The sequence below is a fragment of the Ciconia boyciana genome, chromosome 3 (assembly GCF_034638445.1).
Source record: "Ciconia boyciana chromosome 3, ASM3463844v1, whole genome shotgun sequence".
NCBI lineage: Eukaryota > Metazoa > Chordata > Aves > Ciconiiformes > Ciconiidae > Ciconia > Ciconia boyciana.
In genome coordinates this window covers 127,196,614-127,214,486 of record NC_132936.1, presented here as the reverse complement: position 1 = coordinate 127,214,486, position 17,873 = coordinate 127,196,614, and the positions used below count along the sequence as shown (strand labels likewise).

Below are 17,873 nucleotides of genomic sequence, written 5' to 3'. Positions count from 1 at the left end.
GGATTACCACTGAGCAGTACATAAGCTGATATAGCTGTAAATTATTTTGGAATCTCCCAAAAGAAAGTCCTATATTAGCTTAAGTTACAGGGAAAAAAAAAATCTAAGGTTTGTACAAAGACTGCAATAAGACAGTTTAATTTGATTGTGCTATAATGCAAATTGAAATAAAAAAGCAGATACTAAAAAGTAGCTTATGTAATATCTGATATTCCTCAGTATGATCAATTAGCCATTTGATAGCAAGTCATTAAATATGCAATCATCTTCTATGAATATATGAATCTGTAACGTGAATATGCAACATTTTACTTAATTTTTTTGTCTAGCTTTTGATAATAAGCACACTTCATACCCATTTTGACTGCCACTGACAAAATTAGTGTGTCATCTGACTTAATCATAAAACTTCTGTAAACAGATTTGCATTTCTTAACGCAAGAAAACTCACAGACAAGGGAAAGCAAAACATTCTGTAATTACCAGATTCTTTGTAGCATCCCCAATAATGATTTCTGTCTTTCCTCCTTCAACCATTTACCTGCTCTGTATTTCCCATAGATGAGCAAACAACAAAGACCAGATGGGACTGGCCTAACCTGTTCTAATTTGGAAACTGTGCTGGACCATTCAGGTATATGTGTATATATCTATATATATAGATAGACACACAGAGAGAACCCTTCGAGTTCTTTTTTTATACACATAAACCTCGATTTGCTTTTATCCATTGGCTATGTTCAACAGCTTTGTGCCTAAACTAATTACCAAAGTTTGGAGGGTCACTGACCTTTTCAAAACAAAACAAAGCTCACTGTCATGCCCTCACTACACAAAAAGAGGAAGCGTTAATGATTTCTTACTTTTGTATCGCTAAATCTTTATCCTCACTTTCATGCTCTCTTTTTTCACAAGGGTACATAAAGACCAGACTCTTTCTAGATGAGGCTGCTTTCTAGAAAGTAAAATTTGATGAAAATCCTTCATAAAGATAACTAAAGTGCAGTTCAGTCGCGCAGAAGAATGCAATGTTTGGTAATTCTTAAAATCACTTTAACAAATTCAGTAAAACAATTTTCACCACAAATGCAAGGATAACGTCGTGTCATACTGCAGTTCTTTAACAACTGACAAAAAAAGGAAAACATACAGTCTTAACAGAAGCTCCACATATCTGAACATTTCAGGCAATTTTGCTAAGAAGCATAAGAAGAAAATGTACTTGTTTGCTCAAAATATCATGGATAACTTACCCTTTACAAGCAGAAAAAAACCCCAAAACATTTTGAACACCACTTACCCTTAAAAGCTAAAGCAACACAGTTACAAAATTGATTGCAGCATCCCCCATCAATATTATGTCACTATTTTATATCATTATTTGCTGAAGTTCATCACGTTTAACTGTAAGTTGTATCCCTTCCCATCCCTTCTTTCTGGTATGCATGTGGATACAGGCTTTACTCAAACTAAGGAGCTGAGGATGTTGAAAAAAACCTGAATACGATCTCCCCCACCCGATCTGTCTGTTCTGTGTAACAAAAAAAGTTCTTTCGAGGCGATTTTCCAGTCTGTTCAGCCAAGCTACTGACTGGCAGAGGGGATGCAAACAGACATCAGGATGGCAAGCCCCCAGCAGGGCCCTGTATCTTGACTTTGTACTATGCGAGTATGGAATTGTCACAAGGTTAGAGAGAGACTGCTTTTCAAATAATTAGGCTTCTCTAACAATCTTCTGCAAAAGCTGGGCACTGACTGTACTCGCTTTGACTACCAACTACAGTACAGCCCTGATTATTGCAACTTCCCACTCCCTCAGTATTCTTACATTAAAGTAATTTCCTTGCTCCTCAGGCTTTTTATTCAAGTAGCTTCCCTTTAATTATTGCCCTCCTTTGTCTCAAACAAACATCCCGCCTGCATCTTTCTGGCCTTTTGCAACTTAGGTCTCTTCTCTGCAGGTATTCTGGCACTTCCCTCTCATTGTGCACGTGCTTGAACTGGAAGAAGAATTCTCCCAGTACAGCTATATCTACTTTGGCACCAGTTTAACAGGGAAAAAAAATTACACCCTTAAACAAGAAAATTACGGCAGCAAAGCTCGAAAGTATTGACTCGACCTGATGCAGCCATTTAGTGAAGTTTTAAGCTATCTCACCTATATTATCCCCATCTGGAAATTGTTCTTCTGATCAGGACAAAAGTCAACCAAAGGATTACAAACCATTTACTTAAACAGTTCAGACTCAGCCAGTTTTGCCCAACGTAAACGTGAAAGCGCGCACACACATCATTCTACTGGCAAAACAGGGATGACGAATGGCCTGAAACAAAACACCTTAAACCAAACCACCTGAATTTGCAACGCCTCATCCAGAGTTATCTTTCTCCACCATCACTAGGATTTTTTCTGGTATCATCTGCTTCCTTTGTCTTCGTATACTTCTCTCACTAAACATTTAAGTGCCCACTCTGCTCCTTAGGGTTTATTAAGAATTGCTATACACTGCCAAAACATGACGGTGATCCCCATATGTCACCCCATCACCAACTGCAAAGCAGACGGTGAATTGCCCCACTTTTCTCCTGAGCCTCCACTTCATTCCAGCTGTGTCTCAACCTACAGTTCAGTCATAATTGGAGATACAAGTGCTTCATTATATTTACTGCAATATTAAGTGGTGTTCCTTACTTTTTTATGTCTTCCAGGCTTGTTCTATACCACAAAAATCTTGCTGGCACTACTCTATCCCTAAAAACTTGGGGGGGGGGACGACACACACACAGCACAACACAACCTAGCCACAGAGGTACACCAGCACTCCCGCTGCGTGCTCTGTCGATGTCCAGCCCGGCGGCGATGACCCTCCCGTCCCGTCCCGCCTCGCCTCGCCAGCGCACCCCGAGGCTCCTGCCAGGCGGGCCCCCGCCCCACGGCTGCTCGGCCCTCCACCGCGCTTCTGCGGTACGACAGAGCGGCGGCGGGGCCGGCCCTGCTGCACCAGGGCAGGGCCTCTCCCTGGGGAGGACTTCCACCGGCTGAGGTGCCGGGCAGAAGCGCGAACTACCGAGAAGCTCGTCCTGACAGACGATATTCAGAAAAGACGGACCAAAAATGGGCGAGGCTCTTCCTTTTCTGAAAAGCCTACGCTACGGCGTGTGTCAGTCGGCTACAGAACCTCGGAGAGACCTCTCCTCCGCCAGCTGAGTGCGAGCGCACCGCACCTGCAGGGCGGCCCCTTGAAGCGCTCCCCGGCGCCACCACAGCCGTTAACGAGCCCGGCGCTGCCCCACCCTCCCGCGTTGCGGGCCAGGGCGGGGGTCTCCACACAGAATCGGCCCTTCCCGCACCCCCGGCCCTCGCCACGTCCCCTCACCGCTCGCTCACCCGCTCGCCCGCCCGCTCACCGATCATCTCCCGCCAACGGCCCGGCTGCCCCGGATGTTGATGCGCGGCGGGCCGCCCCGCCCCGCCCCGCCGGAAGCAGACGTGGCGGCGGCGCTGCCTGCCGCTGCCCGCCCGCCCCGAGCCGCTGGCCGGCATGAGGGGGTGCCGGCACCGGGCGCCCGCCCCGGCTCCGGCCGCGCCGCGGGCGCTGTTCTGCGGCCTTCTGGCGGCGGTAGCGGCGGCGGTGGCGGGCGGCCGCGCTCTCCCTCAGCTCAGCGACGACATCCCCTTCAGGGTGAACTGGCCCGGCACCGAGTTCAGCCTGGTCGGTACCGGGGCGGGGGCTGTGTGTGGGGGTGTGGGGAGGGGGTGAGGGCTCTCTCTACTCACTCCTTCTCCGGAGTCCGCCTCACTGGAGGAGCGGGATGGTTGTAGCTGTCACAGGGTAACCCAGGCGGGAGGAGTTAGGTCCGGCGGCCGGAGCCCCCTCACGCTCGGCGGTTATTTTTGAAGCCCCCACGCCCCAGAAGGGGTGCTTCAGCTCGGGGTGCTCTCAGCATAGCCTCGCTGCTGCGAGCCTTCAGCATCAGCTGGTGCTTTGGCTCCTGGTGGCAAGCGGTGAGTACCTCCACCCGCGCCGGGCCGCAAGGTCAGGGCTAGGCCGTGGCCAGCTGGGAAGATCCCGGGGCAGTCTGTCCTGAAAGCCGACGTGGGAACGGCCGGCTGCAAACTGCCACGGTTGGGGGGGAGCTTCTTTAATAAAGGTCTTCGATAAGAATAGGAAATATGTAAGCAGGAGCGAGATGAGTGTGGAGGAGAGCGGGAACGCCGCTGGAGGTAGAAGGATCGAAGCGAAGGAGAAGGCAAGCAAATCCTAGCAAGCCACTTCAAAGCTTAAATGAAGCCCAGTCTTGTGGTATAATTAAGACCCAGGATATACTCTGGGCTACCTGCCCTATGAATTAACTGTACTGCTCATGAGTTCAGGAATATTTCTAACAAGTGGCATTAAAAAAACCCACCTGAGTAATCCATAGTTTGGTTGTTTTCTTAGCCTACAACTGGTGTCCTATACAAAGAGGATAACTACATTATAATGACCACTGTGGATAAAGAAAAATATAAATGCATACTTCCGCTGATAGCAGGTGGCAATGAGGTAAGTTCAGTCAAGTCTTTTTTGTAATTATAAGCTGTAGATAAGTCTTTACAGTATCTTTTCAGTTACTTTTTTTTTTTCAAAATAAAGACTTTTTTTTTCCCCTGTAGAAGGAAAATCACCTGTAGAATGCTCCACAATTTCACAGTTTGTAGTAGATGCCTTCACTTTGTATTACATGCTAGCTCTGTACTAAGTGGGGCCAGTCTGAACAATCTTGAAGTCCCTGTCTGGCAACAAACGACTGCTGTAATGTTCTGTTTACTGCTAGGTCTGTTGCTGATTGGGAAATTCTTGTATTTTAATATTGTCAGATTCTAGGCCAGTAAACAACTATAATGGTTGTTAACGCTGCTATCGTAACTGCTGTATCTGAAAATACCATCCCAGCAGCGCTTCTACCACCAGTAATATCAGCTTTATTCTCTGTCATCTGTTCCTTAATTGGAAATCTGAATGCGCAAAGTGGTGTCAAAATTAAAAAAAAAAGTATATAAATAATTTGTACAAGAGAAGGTAGATTGAGGAGGCCTTTGGTGAGGTTTCTCATCGGTCATTTGTTCCTCCAACGGTTCACTTTTCTCACACCGTGAGAGCTTGCACAGACAAGCTGTGCTCCTGTGTTAGAGACCTCAGTGTTGAGTCAGCCCTCATCCTTTAAGTGACGGACAGTACGGTCGGTGTAGGTGAGAAATCTGTAGTACTGAAGAACTTTGTGTGGAAATCTCTTCAATAGCATGCACACTTATAGAGCAAAAATAAACTTCCACAGTATTAGTTACGCTTTTTTGATCAATTTTTTTTAAATTACGTAAAAGCTGCGTGATATTCCAATTATACTGCACTACTACGGCATCAGCATTGACTAACAAATGAAAAGATTAACGATGCTGTTTTCCTATTCACACACCAAGCTGCCGCTCTGGACATGAGCAAGTTGAGAGCTCCTGCTCTTTTGCCCCGTGTGTATTTTTTAAACCACAAAACTTTGTGACTTTTATTTGCCTCTTCTTACTAAACTAAATTATCTTTTTTTTTTTTTTTTCCTAATCACTACACAGCTCCTTCAGGGCAGGAATTAATGAGGTTTTGTACCCTTTAATTTTGTGATATGATTTTTTTTTAGGATTGCAAATGAATATTAACTAACCAAACTACTATTCATTTTAATGTGATGAAATATCCTTCTATTCTAGGAAGAAGAAAAGGACTATAAAGGTCCTACTCCAGGAGAATTGCTGGAACCTCTTTTTAAGCAAAGTAGCTGTTCATATAGAGTATGTTACTTTTGTGTTGATAATTTAAATGCTAGTCAAAAGTTTACAATGCAGTCCATTTCAAGGTTTAGTGTAGTAAACTGTTTGGATAAATATGTCTCAGACTTCAGGTACTAATTTAATCCAAAATAAGGTCTCTACAACTTTAAGACTATATCTTAATATTGCTGATAAAATTCTATGTAATTGAAGATGTCAGGATTCAAATAAATCGGGTTGCTATAGTAGCAATTTAAAAATGTGGATTTAAAACATTTACTTCCAGGAGTCAAGCCATAATGTGTGACAGTCTAATGAAAAGCATTTCTCAGAAAGTGTTGGAAGACCAAAGCAAACATGCTTCTAGATATTCTGAAAGTTTTCCAGTTTTTCATCAACTGTCGTCCCAATTCAAAGACTCATGTCTTATATTACAAGAACAAGCCTAATACCAAACAAGCTGGTACGGAGAACCAGAGAGAGCGAAAGTGGCCAAATATTATACCTACGCAACATCCCACACAAGTCCTCGAGGAAGGAAGGGTGGGTCAAGCGCAATTGGTAAACAGCCCATATCTACAGCAGTTGCCAAATCCAGTCTGTGCGGAGTCACTACAGCTTAGCCTTAGTGATTTGGGGGCAGATTTAGTCTTTACATTGTAGTTAATTTTTTTCCTTTGTGTTATCTGTGTGAAATTTAAGGAGGCTTTGCCTGTGGTGTTTATTTGGAACGTCTTCAAAATGCTTGGGGAACACAGAGACCATTCACTGTGCTATTGTTTTTGAGGGTGCCCAAGCTCATCTGCTTGGGCTGTGTTTCATTGCTGCAAAAGCCAAAATTGTGGGGGAATTTATTTTTTTTTTGGGGGGAGGGGGGTAATGTGTCTAAACAGGTTTATTTATTTATTTAAGATTGAATCTTACTGGACTTACGAGGTCTGCCACGGAAAACACATCCGTCAATATCACGAGGAGAAGGAAACAGGACAGGTAGGCTTCTTACAATTTAGTAGTCTCAACCCCCTTTTCCACTGGCATGGTCATGCTCAACTCCTCTAGAAGACTTGAATTCCTGTACGCTTGAACAAGTATGGAAAAAGGTAACTGAAATTTGTTTTAACTTCTTTTGATTGTAGAAAATAAACATCCAAGAATACTATCTGGGGAATATGATGATTAAGAACCCATTAACAGAACCAGGTTTGTCTTAGATTATTTTATTTTGCTGATGCTGATTAATTGTTTGGTTTTTAATTATTACTGTCTGAGAAATATGGTGTAGAAAACTGATTCCCAGTGCAATAGAATAGAATTTTGTAGATTACTCTTTTTTTTATTATTATTATTTTTACAAAATGTATTGTTTTCAATTCCTTTTCAGCACCTTACATTGCATACATCCTGTCAGTTTTGCCGTGCTGTCTAATTGAATAGATTAACTAATCTGCAATAGTTAGTGTCAGGGAAAGAGAATACATAATGTAAGAAATGGAACCAATAGGTGACAGACCAGACTTTGATAAGGTAGCCTGTTGCCACTCTTGTTTTGGGCGGGGAGAAGCGTCTTTCAAACTGTGAGCAGAGAGCAGAGGGTGTAGCACATCTTGGGCTGTGCTATTCTGTAATAAAACATAGTCTGCGCACCCAAACACTTACAGCCTTTGTAGGTAGGTTTGTTTCTTGGAACTGTTTGAGTCTTTTTTGGGGACTCTGGCACAGACCTTCAGAAATACTGAAGTGCCTAAAGCGGGACTTTGGTGGGAAATTAGGTAGCTGAGCCCCAGATTCAAACTGCAGTTTAGAATAATTAATTTCTGGAGCGCTTGCATTTTTTGCCCATAAATTATTGTAGATGCTGGAAGTTCTTGTGGTCACACCTGCCAATATCTGCCTTCCCGGGTGAGCACTTTGGCAGTATATTAGTCCAAAGAACTCTTGAAAATCCACAGACTAAGTGTTCATTCATCAGAGTTGATAGAAACAATAGAAAAACATAATCTAGGGTTTTTGGGTTTTTTTTAATTCTAGGCTAGTATGTAAAAGGTGGGCACCACTGTTTTTCTCTTCCTAAAAGTGATTAACTTGAACGCCTCAGTCTTGGAGGGGATTTAGCGCTATTAATCCCATTCCTTTGAATTCCTACCTGCAGTCTTCAGTGAGGTATCTTAGTCCCGAAAAGAAACACGGCTTCAGGAACTGCATTGTTTGGCATTTCTATATTAGTGAGTTGCAGCGCTTGTTTGTGCTATAACCAAATGTTTAATTTGAGTCACCAGTTCTTTTGTGGGGCTAGATGCTGAAGTTATGCGTGATGATACTTCAAGTCGTCATATCTGAGTCTTTCAGGACGTTGACCCTCTGCTTAGGTGGCAGACTGTATTCTTTCTATGCTTCCTGTACAACAATTCACACTGCTTCTCTTAAAAAATAGATGGTTTTTCAAACTATTGTGAGCTGAATCCACAAGTGTGATACATTAAACTCGGAATAGCTGAATGGGTGACAGCAAAACAGAGTGGCCTTTTGCTCACCTAATTCTGAATGGAGTCCAGACTATCTCCTGAAGCAGTTCAGAACAACTTGCAACCCCTGCCCCGTAACAAGGTTTACTCTCGTGATCATTAGTGCAGCATGCAGTCTGGGCTCGCTTCTTCCTGCAGGTGTACCCTCTGAGGCTGGCTAGTGGGTGGGCTGAAGTACTTGCCTGTTTACTGTCCAGCCTGTAATTCACTCACTTTGAAAAGAGTAGTCAGCTACCCCTCGCAGAACAGCAGTAGTGATGTGTTCTCCTGCCCTCAGTGGCCTTCCTGTGGTGCTAGGGCTGGATTTGGCCTGTCCTACAAACTCAAAATTGTTTCAAGACTATGCTAACTCATATTTTGTTCTGTTTGCTCTGGACCCCAGATCGCTGTTTATTTCCTTTCTTTCCTCTTTTGCACCTGCAAGTTTATGACATTGAGTCTTGGCAGCGTATACACGAAGTCCTAGCAAATACACAAAACATACAAACTTCTCTGTATATAATTTCATTTTATTTCAAGTTCACAGATTTTATGCTTACCTCGTTCTTAATTATTCCCTAGATCAAGAAGAGAAGGAAAATCCAAAAGAGAGTGCAAAAGAGGCAAGTGAAAAACATCTATTTTAACTTTTGCCATCAGTAGTGGAGGCAATTTATACATGATGAGATTTTGTAATTAGTTCCCTACCAAAATGAGTATCAGAAAATGAAACTCTGTTCCTGAGCTGCACTCTTCTCACTTTTATCAGTCCCAGCTCGGAAAGCTTACTTAGTCTAGCTAGTCAAATTTCTTGCCCTTCTACTTATTTACATCAAAGTTATGCTAATCTTAAATTAGATTAATTATATACTCTTCTGCTATGAAGACAATACACATAACTGCGAAGTCACATTATGGTCTAGCGACAGTTATTTTTCCAGCTACATCAGGGATCCCAATTCCCTTAATGACACTTCCATGCCTTTTGGGTAGGGAGAAATGCTTAATAGCAAAATCCTACAGCACGAAATTCCTAAAAGATTTCTTAGCTGACTTGATGACCCGTCCCATAAAACTCTGTGCTTCCCTGTTTCCATTAGAGAACTTTTCCATTTGTTTAGGCCCCAAAACTCAATTCTGAGTTACTAACTTTATAACAAAACAATGGAAATACCTGAAACACGTTGGAGTTTGGAATTAGCAATAGCAGATTTGACCTGTAGACAGACACGCTCCTACCTTATTTCCAGTTATCCTTTGTTTTAATTCTGAAGTGAAATTTTTGTCTACATGTTCTTTGTAATGCCGATTTACATAGCACAGAGTGGTTCTTTTGCAGTGGATCTCAGAAAATATACATGCCTGATAAGCGTTTTGAAGGTAGTTGGGGGAGCAGACCCAAGTCAAAATGTGGCCCATTCTAATGGCAGTGGCAGTTATGCCTCTTTGAAATTAAAGAAAACTAGGTTCTTTGTAGTGTAAGAGGGGTTTTGTTGTTGTTGTTTGTTTGTTTTTAATTTCAGAGGAAGTTAAGTCTTCTCCTGACTTTTTTTTGACAGTATTTATGATGTACATACACTGTCTTGGTTTCAGTCCATAAAGAATTTAGACTTGCCGTTTGCATGGAATCTCCAGTCATGAAAGGGAAAGAATACAGAATGCAGCTGGGCGGTGCTTAGAGTAACCAACACCTGCTGCGACTAGAGATTTATCTAAAGTCCTACTGGGGTGCCTTTCAGTCGTGCGCAAACAGCAGCTATCTCCATTTAGGTTTCTTGAACAGTTACCTTCAATGAAATGCGTTGGCATAATCTTTAAGGAAATTTTTAAGGAAAAATCAGTTGTTTCATTCAGAAAGATAGAAAGGGAAGGCGCTGGTACCCTGGCACTGTCTGCTCTTTTGTACACAACCAGAATATATCTTAATTTCCCACCTTTGACTGAATATTGAAGTATAGAGTGGATAAGTGACTGGAAGCCAAGGAGCGCCCGAGCGATTAAGCTGCCGGCATGTTCATTCTTTAACCTCATGAACGTCCCATCACTTCATTCATGATGGAACAGTTTTCAGGAGAGAGTCAGCAGCCTGTGACAGGGTAACAGGGTTTGAAAACTGAAGTAGGCAAGATACAAAAGGGTCCCAGGTCCCTGGGTTAGTGTCCTGACCACAGAAGGCACCACCGCCTTTTAGCACAGTGCCTGATTTGTTGTGCACTGAAAACCTTTACTAGCTCAAGCAACACAGGTAGAAAAAGGTCTAGTTTGTGGGCTCCAGCATGGCTTTTGCACAAACAGCACTTTTGGTAGCCAGGAACTTTAGCTGCTTCCAAGATAGGAGCCAGGAGAGGGACTTTTACCACTTTGGGGAATTAATTTCTTGAAGTGGAAGCTGGATGAAACATGTGAAGGAACAAATCTGAAGAGAGCTTACTTAAAGCGTGTACAAAAGTGGGATTTCCCTTGCTTATATCATTACCTTTCTGTTAGTCACGATAGCAGGTGGCACGGGATCCTCCGGATAAGGAACAAGCCAGGTTGGGTATGCTGAGCGGTGTAGTGCAGGTATCGGGATGACTTTGCAGGGACGTTTTTAGATTCTTCATGGCCTGGCACTGAAGTGAAGGTAACGTGCCTGGCCAGACCTGAGCTGAGTCTGGCAGAGCTACTGAAGTCTCCCTGTCTCCTAGACTACAGGGTGAACACAGCTGACTTGGTGCTCTTCCAAAACATGGCACCCAGCTGGCAAGCTTTCTTCGAACTGAAACATCAGGCAGCCTGTGCAGAGAAACCAGCTGCTTTTGCAGCCAGAGCTCCTGTGGCTCAGTGCATTTGTGCAGTGCTGTGCTGGAGGTAATAAACCAGAACATGTTTGGATGTTGCAGAAACACCAAGTAACTACACAGGGGCCGGTTTCAATCCAGTAATGCAGGCTCTGTGCAGTGCAATAATATTTTCCATTTCAGAAGAGTTGAAGGAGCTTTACTGTGATTCTTAACTTTTACTTTCTTTCACCTAGATACCTACTAAAAATATAGAAGGGCAGATGACCCCATACTACCCTGTAGAAATGGGAAACGGCACACCTTGTAGCTTGAGACAAAACCTACCCAGATCAAGTACAGTGATGTACATCTGTCATCCAGAAGCTAAACATGAGATTCTCTCAGTAGCAGAAGTTACAACCTGTGAATATGAAGTGGTTATATTGACACCTCTCTTATGCAACCATCCTAAATATAGGTATGGTACTCAAATTTTGGCTAACCTCACTTCCAATTTTCATCCATTTCCATGCATGTATGTGTTTATGTAAGTCATATCCAGCTGTGGTTTCTGGTACAGAGCTGTGACACTTGTATGTACTTACTCTGGCACGTGCAGTTTTGCCAAGTCTTAAGTTTTCATGTTAAGTTGCACGATATTTGCATTTTGTAACTCTAGTGATTGATCCGTACGAGAAGCAGATGGGAAGTATAACTTTATTTTCAACAGGTAAGTTTCTAGCCCTGTCATTCTGGAAAAACACAAATGAGGGCATTAAGGCTGCAGGCAGATTAAGAACACGCTGTCTCCTCTTAGTTTGTGATTTCAAGGTCTTGGGGGATTGTCTTCACGGTATTCAAAGACTGCAGACTGCATATGTGCATTATATGTGTGCATAAACTTCAGCTTGTCTAATTTCAGAAAACAAAAGTAGGGTCTTCAGCCATAACCTTAGCATTTATTTTAGCAGTACTCCCAACTTAAGGAGCTCCCATGTGCCTCTGTCCTGCTTTATTGCCTTACCTTCAGCTGTATGTATAAGTCACTTTCATATGATGAATTCACAATTTCAGTGTTGTTTTCCAAAAATCAAGTTTAGGATTTCCCCCCTGCCCCTTCCTGAATTGTACCGTGCATCTAAGGGATACCCTTAGTCTCAATAGTACAGATTTTTGACCTTTCAAGGGGTGTAAACAGAATTGCAAAGTGAATATGATGTGCAAATGAAGGGGGAAATAATGGACAGGAGTTGTGAATTTCCCATGTACACAGATGTCAGAACAAGCGAGTACTTAATCACTGGTCTGAAATAGGCAATGAAGTCTAAAGGACAGAATCCTCAGTCATGCAGTTTATAAACACCAGTTGGAGTAAATAAGTCATGCTATTGTTAAATGTTTAGTATCAATTATAAATTTTCTCATGGAGATGGGTTTGGTAATACTACATTATCTGTTGCACTTACCTACTGCACTATTTGTTTACTATATGAATCTTTTAAGCCTCTGTATCGGTTAAAAAATAGAAAGTGCACAGGCAAATTGTTCTATCGTTTGGTAAGAATAAAATCTTGAGCTGCTACCTCCTTCCAAAGGGAAGGCATGGAAGGCTCCCTGGCCACTAGCAGGAAATACTTAAACATTCAAGATGGCTATTCTCCCACTTACGTCATCTTAGTAAATAAAGATAGGTGGAGATAGCAGGCTGGGAACGCTGCTCAGTGTCAGCAGAGGTAACACCAAACAAACCTCATTTTAAGTTAAGTGTGCTTTTCCTGTCATGTGTTCCTGAAACAGCACTGAGCAGTACTTCAGCCACCAGCGCTTTTCTTCTACACCCATTATCTTACCCAATAATGCACTTGCATTAACTTGGCAAAAATGTATCCATTAGTTCTGGTGGTTGTTCTTATTTGGGTATAATTCGACTTTTTTTTTTAAATTGGTGGGAATTGGGGACAGGGAGGAAGGCCGTGAAAAGTAATATTTGTCTACTGTAACTATTAGTCTTAACATTGTTTAAATAAAATTCAGATACAACTAGGCTTCTTTGGTACAGGGCTTATTTAATCCAGAGTGCAGTTACTATTTAGGAAACGTTTTCAGATTCTTTTAGCTACAGTGGTGATTATTCTACCACTGCTGCTGTGTATTACAGACTCTTCCTAGGAGGACATCACAAAAAGCCACCTTGCCTCTGAGGTGGTATCTGTGTGTTTGTTTTGTAAATAAGCTTTCTCTAAAGAGGACCTTTTCAAGGAGGCGAGCAACGACAACCGAACAAATGCTTCATTTGTCAGTATGATTTGCACTCTGATGTTCGCTTTCCTTTACTATTTTCTCTGAGGGCTCATTTGGTGTTTCAATGAGGCCTTCGTTTGTGTAAACTAAAGAGAAAGCTGCGTTAACTCTGCTTCATCTTTTTGCTTTTTCTTTCCTGAAATAAGCTGCTTTTTGCAGACCTAGCTCCTGAAGAGCGTGATAAAGGAATAACGGGCATATATGCAGTATGAAAAGCCATACATGTCAGATAATATAAGAATGTATTATTTTAATTATATAGGAACTGCATCTATCGAGTTTAACCTTTGCCGTTTCCTAGCTTCTGAGAGAGTTTTGTGGGGCCTTGGCACTACGTTCATGGTACGCAGACAATGCAGTTTGCCTTTTAATATGCAGCTTTTTCCTTTTGACAAAGAGGGGTTAGATTGCATTGCCAGTTGTCTGGCAGCATTAGGAGTGAGACTATGCTGGGCAAAAAGCGTATTGACATCAATTGTAAGAACAGCATAGCTTTGGCTGAGATGGCAAGTACAAGAGAAAAAATACAGCCCTCAGCCCAGCTCAGTCAGAAACTTACAGCGATAAAAAAAGTATGTCTTGTCTTTAAGGTGTAGTAAGTGATGCATTGCGAACTTGTTTGGACAGGTTCAGGGCTTCCCCTGTGAATGACATCTTTTGCCAGTCTCTGCCAGGATCCCCACTTAAACCCCACAATCTGGAACAGCTGGAGAAACAGCAAGAAATGATGAAGATGCCTTTTAGAAGGGTTAAGGAGGTAGGATTTCTTTATTTTTAAATAGAAAAAAATATGTATTTTCCATTTTGTAACACATACAACTTTCAGTTCTGTGGAAGAAGTTCTCCTACCCAACTTTGTAAAACCACATCAGTCTTTCAAACTGTGTTGAAGCTTGTTGAAATCATCTGTAACTTACCTTATTTGGAAGGAAAACACAACAAGTAAGTTTGGGCTACTAATTTAAAACTTTTGTAGCCTTCGTAGCCTACAGTTTACAAATGTGTTAAGTTTTTGACTTTCGAACTTTTTTCATCTATGCCGAAGACAGTGAAAACAATGACAAAATGCTTCCACACTTTTTCCCACGGCCTACTTCACTTAGCATTAAGTAGCTTCATATAGTTTATAAGACTTTGCAAGGGACATAACAAACCTAAACGGGTGTATTTGTGTCTACTTTAATTTCAGGAAGAAATGCATTCAACAAAAGAAGAGAAATTTTCTTCCATTCATAAGCCTGTTGCTGTTGGAAGCCATCAACTGTTAACTGTGGGAACAACCCACATCTCCAAGTTGACCGATGACCAACTTATAAAGGAATTTCTTAGTGGTTCCTACTGCTTCCATGGGGTGAGAAATAAAGCTATGCCTAATAAAGTAGCTACTCCTTAATTGCACATACCGGTTTATGTATTTGTTCAGCTTTTCCATAAACTCTGATAGTTGCATTCTTATACACACAGTAATTGCCTTTCCCTGCATTGATAGAGGGAAGGCTTATGTACCAAAGTCTATGCCAGAAAGGTATCTTTAACCTCTCTGTTGAAATTCAATTTATTTGAGCAGACAGTGAAAAAGTAGCTCATGAGAATTGTTCAGGGCTAATTTTGTTAATGAGAAGGAAAAAAAAAACCTGATAAAACTTACTGAGAGAAAAAGCAGCTGAAGTTTTCCCTGTCTTTGAAAGAGCAAAGTGTTTCTTCAAAAGATGAATAGGGGATATACAAACAGTTTAAGGAACTGATAGTCCTACATGGCTCTTCCAAGAGTCTTTGCTTAAACTCATTTATTCCATTCCTTGCCTATGTCAATTAGTCTAATAAGAGATTCTCTCTCTCAGTGCAAACCTTGAATCAACATAGGTTTGGATTAATGATTAATAGGTATGGAGTTTTACAGTTAAAATAGCCAGTGGTTTAGGGTCTGGAGGGAAATGGATGTGGCTGGTTTGGGGCTTTTGGTTTGGTTTGGGGGTTTTTGTTTTGTTTTAATGCTGAGATTATACCTCTCCCTAGGGTGTTGGTTGGTGGAAGTATGAATTCTGCTACGGCAAATATGTTCATCAGTATCACGAGGTATGTTTAAAGAGTTATGTTCTGCCACTAGATGGCTGTGGGGGGAAAAAAGCGTTAGAGAATCTGTCTACAATTCGAAAAAAGCAGCATCTTCTTGGCTGATCAACATCTTGGGTGTAAGAAGTTGGATTTCAGAAAAGAAGTCCTGTGTGCTGCCTCAGTTTACGCAGGGGGATGTAGGTACCATGTCAGGTAGAGCACAGTGATAATCAAAGTTGAAAAAATGGGGGGAGGTTGTGGGAATGCTCTTCTGGTCATTGAAACGCTTTTATCAGCTCACACAGCCTGGGTGGCTGTTCCGAAGAGACCGTCAGCTTGACTCTTGACCTTAACACAAGATCAGTCATCGTTTGTCCCAAATGCAAGAACAGGTTATGTTGACAGCAGCAGACTTGCTCTAGAAATGACATTCTACACGTCATTAAAATATCGTCACTGCTAATCATATAATACAAGGTGTTAATGATCAGCTTTTTCCTTTTTTAGGATAAGGAAAGTGGCAAGACTTCCGTGGTTGTGGGTACCTGGAGCAAGGAGGAACACATTGAATGGTCCAGGAAGAATGCTGCTAGAACCTACTCTCTTAGAGAAGACGGCACACAGACCGTTAGGTACAGTGGTTACAGTCGCCCTGATTACTGCTCTGGCTATCTCTTCCTGAATTGGTCTCATACTTGTCAGGGAGAAGAATAAATGCCAGGGCCCACTTCTGCAGTGTGTGAATATTGAGCTGACAAATAGATACAGTAGACTGTCAAGAGCAGTGTGTATAGATTTCCCCCCCTCTCCCCCCCCAATTGACATGCAACATCAGAAAAGGTAGTTCAACACTTTGGGTATGATGCAGAGAAAAATCTCCCAATATTTTGAACAACTATTTGCTTCTGCAATAACTGAAATACAGCACGTTACTACTTTGTTTTGTATATTAGAGTTAAATATTTGAAGAATGATGAGATACTGTACCACACAAGTTAGCTGTGTGCTTAAGAACTGTGTTTAGTATTTCCAAACTTTTTCATTTCCATCTTTTGTGGCAGGATGGTGTCTCATTTCTATGGAAATGGAGATGTTTGCGACTTAACAGAGAAGCCAAGGCAGGTGACTGTGAAATTGAAGTAAGTTAACTTTTTTAATCAACGCATGTTTTGTGTCTCCGCTTCCTGTGTCAGAGGGGAAAGCCTCTGTTGTCTTCGTAAAGCTCAGAAAGCAATGACTGTTAGCTTAGCAAACATGCTATAGAGACTAGGGAAATGCGTGTTTTAGTTCTGTGCTTATTCCATGCTAAACACAACAAAATTTGTCTTCTGTTTTCAGATGTAAAGAATCTGATTCCCCTCACGCTGTGACCATATACATGTTAGAGCCTCATTCTTGCCAATACATCCTTGGGGTATGTATTCTTTGAATTCCCTAAGACCAGGTGCCACCTAGCAGAGGACGTCTCCAGGTGTATGTTTAAAATGGCCCCTTCCTTCCAGTGACTCCACAAAAGATTCCTGTAGTGTATTTCAGCCCATAGATGTAGCTGCTAGACAAGCGCTGCTGTTTGTTCGACTGCATTTGCTTAGAGAAAGGAGGGTCATTATTAATTACAGTAGTTACGTTGTTAATAAGCTACAGAGCTCATACCCAAAAGTAAAAAGCACTCACTGAATTTTACAAAGCGATGCTTAAGTGCTGTGCCTCTTGCAATCAGTTGTCATTAATCTCATGATCTCTGTTGCAATCCCTTGTAAAAGTTTATCAATGATTTCATAGTCTCTGATGTTTTGATCTCTTTATGTTCAAGGTGGAGTCTCCAGTCATCTGTAAAATTTTGGATACAGCAGATGAATACGGGCTCCTTTCAGTGCCCAGCTAAAGCCCAGTCAAGCCCATGACGCAAGCCATACCTGTCAACAGCCTCGCTGGCGTTTTCCACGTTAACATCCCGTCTGTGAGATGACAAAGGCAGAGAGAAGCTTTCAGCCAACCGACCTCACCAGCAGAGTTCTGTAAGATGAGGGACTCGTGAACCACTTTGTGTATAACTATGTGTATATAAGAGGTTATCGATAAACTTTTAATGATTAAAATCTTGTCTTGCACTTCCTGTTTGGCTTGCGTATGGCACATTCTACAATGATCATCATCATCATTAGGGTATAAATTTATCAACTTCAAAAAGGCAAAATAAACAAGGTCCAATGAGGACCTTCAGCTGCTTCAAACGGGGAGTTCAACTGCCAACAGAATGAAAAAGCGAACCAGCACTTCTTGCTCAGGAGCCTTCAGCAGCCACTACAATGCTAAATCGTTCTATTGCCATAACTTACGTTGTCCAAACACAACCGTTACCTCAGTTTGATTGCTTGGAACTGTATTAATATCACAGTCCTTCCTCTTGTTACCTTACCTCACCCCCCTTCAACTGTTATTTCTTCCCCC

At 42.0% G+C, this 17,873-nt stretch overlaps 2 protein-coding genes across 5 annotated transcripts in view; one reads left to right on the top strand and one right to left on the bottom strand.

The window, feature by feature from the left end:
• ASB3 (ankyrin repeat and SOCS box containing 3) overlaps positions 1-3,459 on the bottom strand; it is a 32,158-nt gene extending 28,699 nt beyond the window's left edge. The window contains exon 1 of one of the 3 annotated variants that reach the window (XM_072857591.1): positions 3,409-3,459. The gene's annotated coding sequence lies outside the window, so the exon portion shown is untranslated. The other 2 variants (XM_072857588.1, XM_072857593.1) reach the window with 2 other exon arrangements.
• An 8-nt stretch (positions 3,460-3,467) lies between these two features.
• Positions 3,468-17,534, top strand: ERLEC1 (endoplasmic reticulum lectin 1). 2 transcript variants are annotated; one of them, XM_072857595.1, is made up of 14 exons: positions 3,468-3,713; positions 4,443-4,547; positions 5,744-5,824; positions 6,716-6,793; positions 6,940-7,003; positions 8,887-8,927; positions 11,321-11,544; positions 13,995-14,124; positions 14,557-14,718; positions 15,384-15,443; positions 15,930-16,054; positions 16,484-16,561; positions 16,761-16,836; positions 17,236-17,532. In XM_072857595.1, exons 1-14 carry the CDS (start codon positions 3,543-3,545, stop codon positions 17,305-17,307), a joined length of 1,467 nt encoding a protein of 488 aa, XP_072713696.1. In that variant the 5' UTR covers positions 3,468-3,542; the 3' UTR covers positions 17,308-17,532. The 2 variants fall into 2 exon arrangements, with proteins under 2 accessions (XP_072713696.1, XP_072713698.1); XM_072857597.1 differs by lacking the exons at positions 3,468-3,713; positions 4,443-4,547; positions 5,744-5,824 and adding an exon at positions 6,116-6,346 and having other exon boundaries at positions 17,236-17,534.
• Positions 17,535-17,873: the final 339 nt, after the last annotated feature.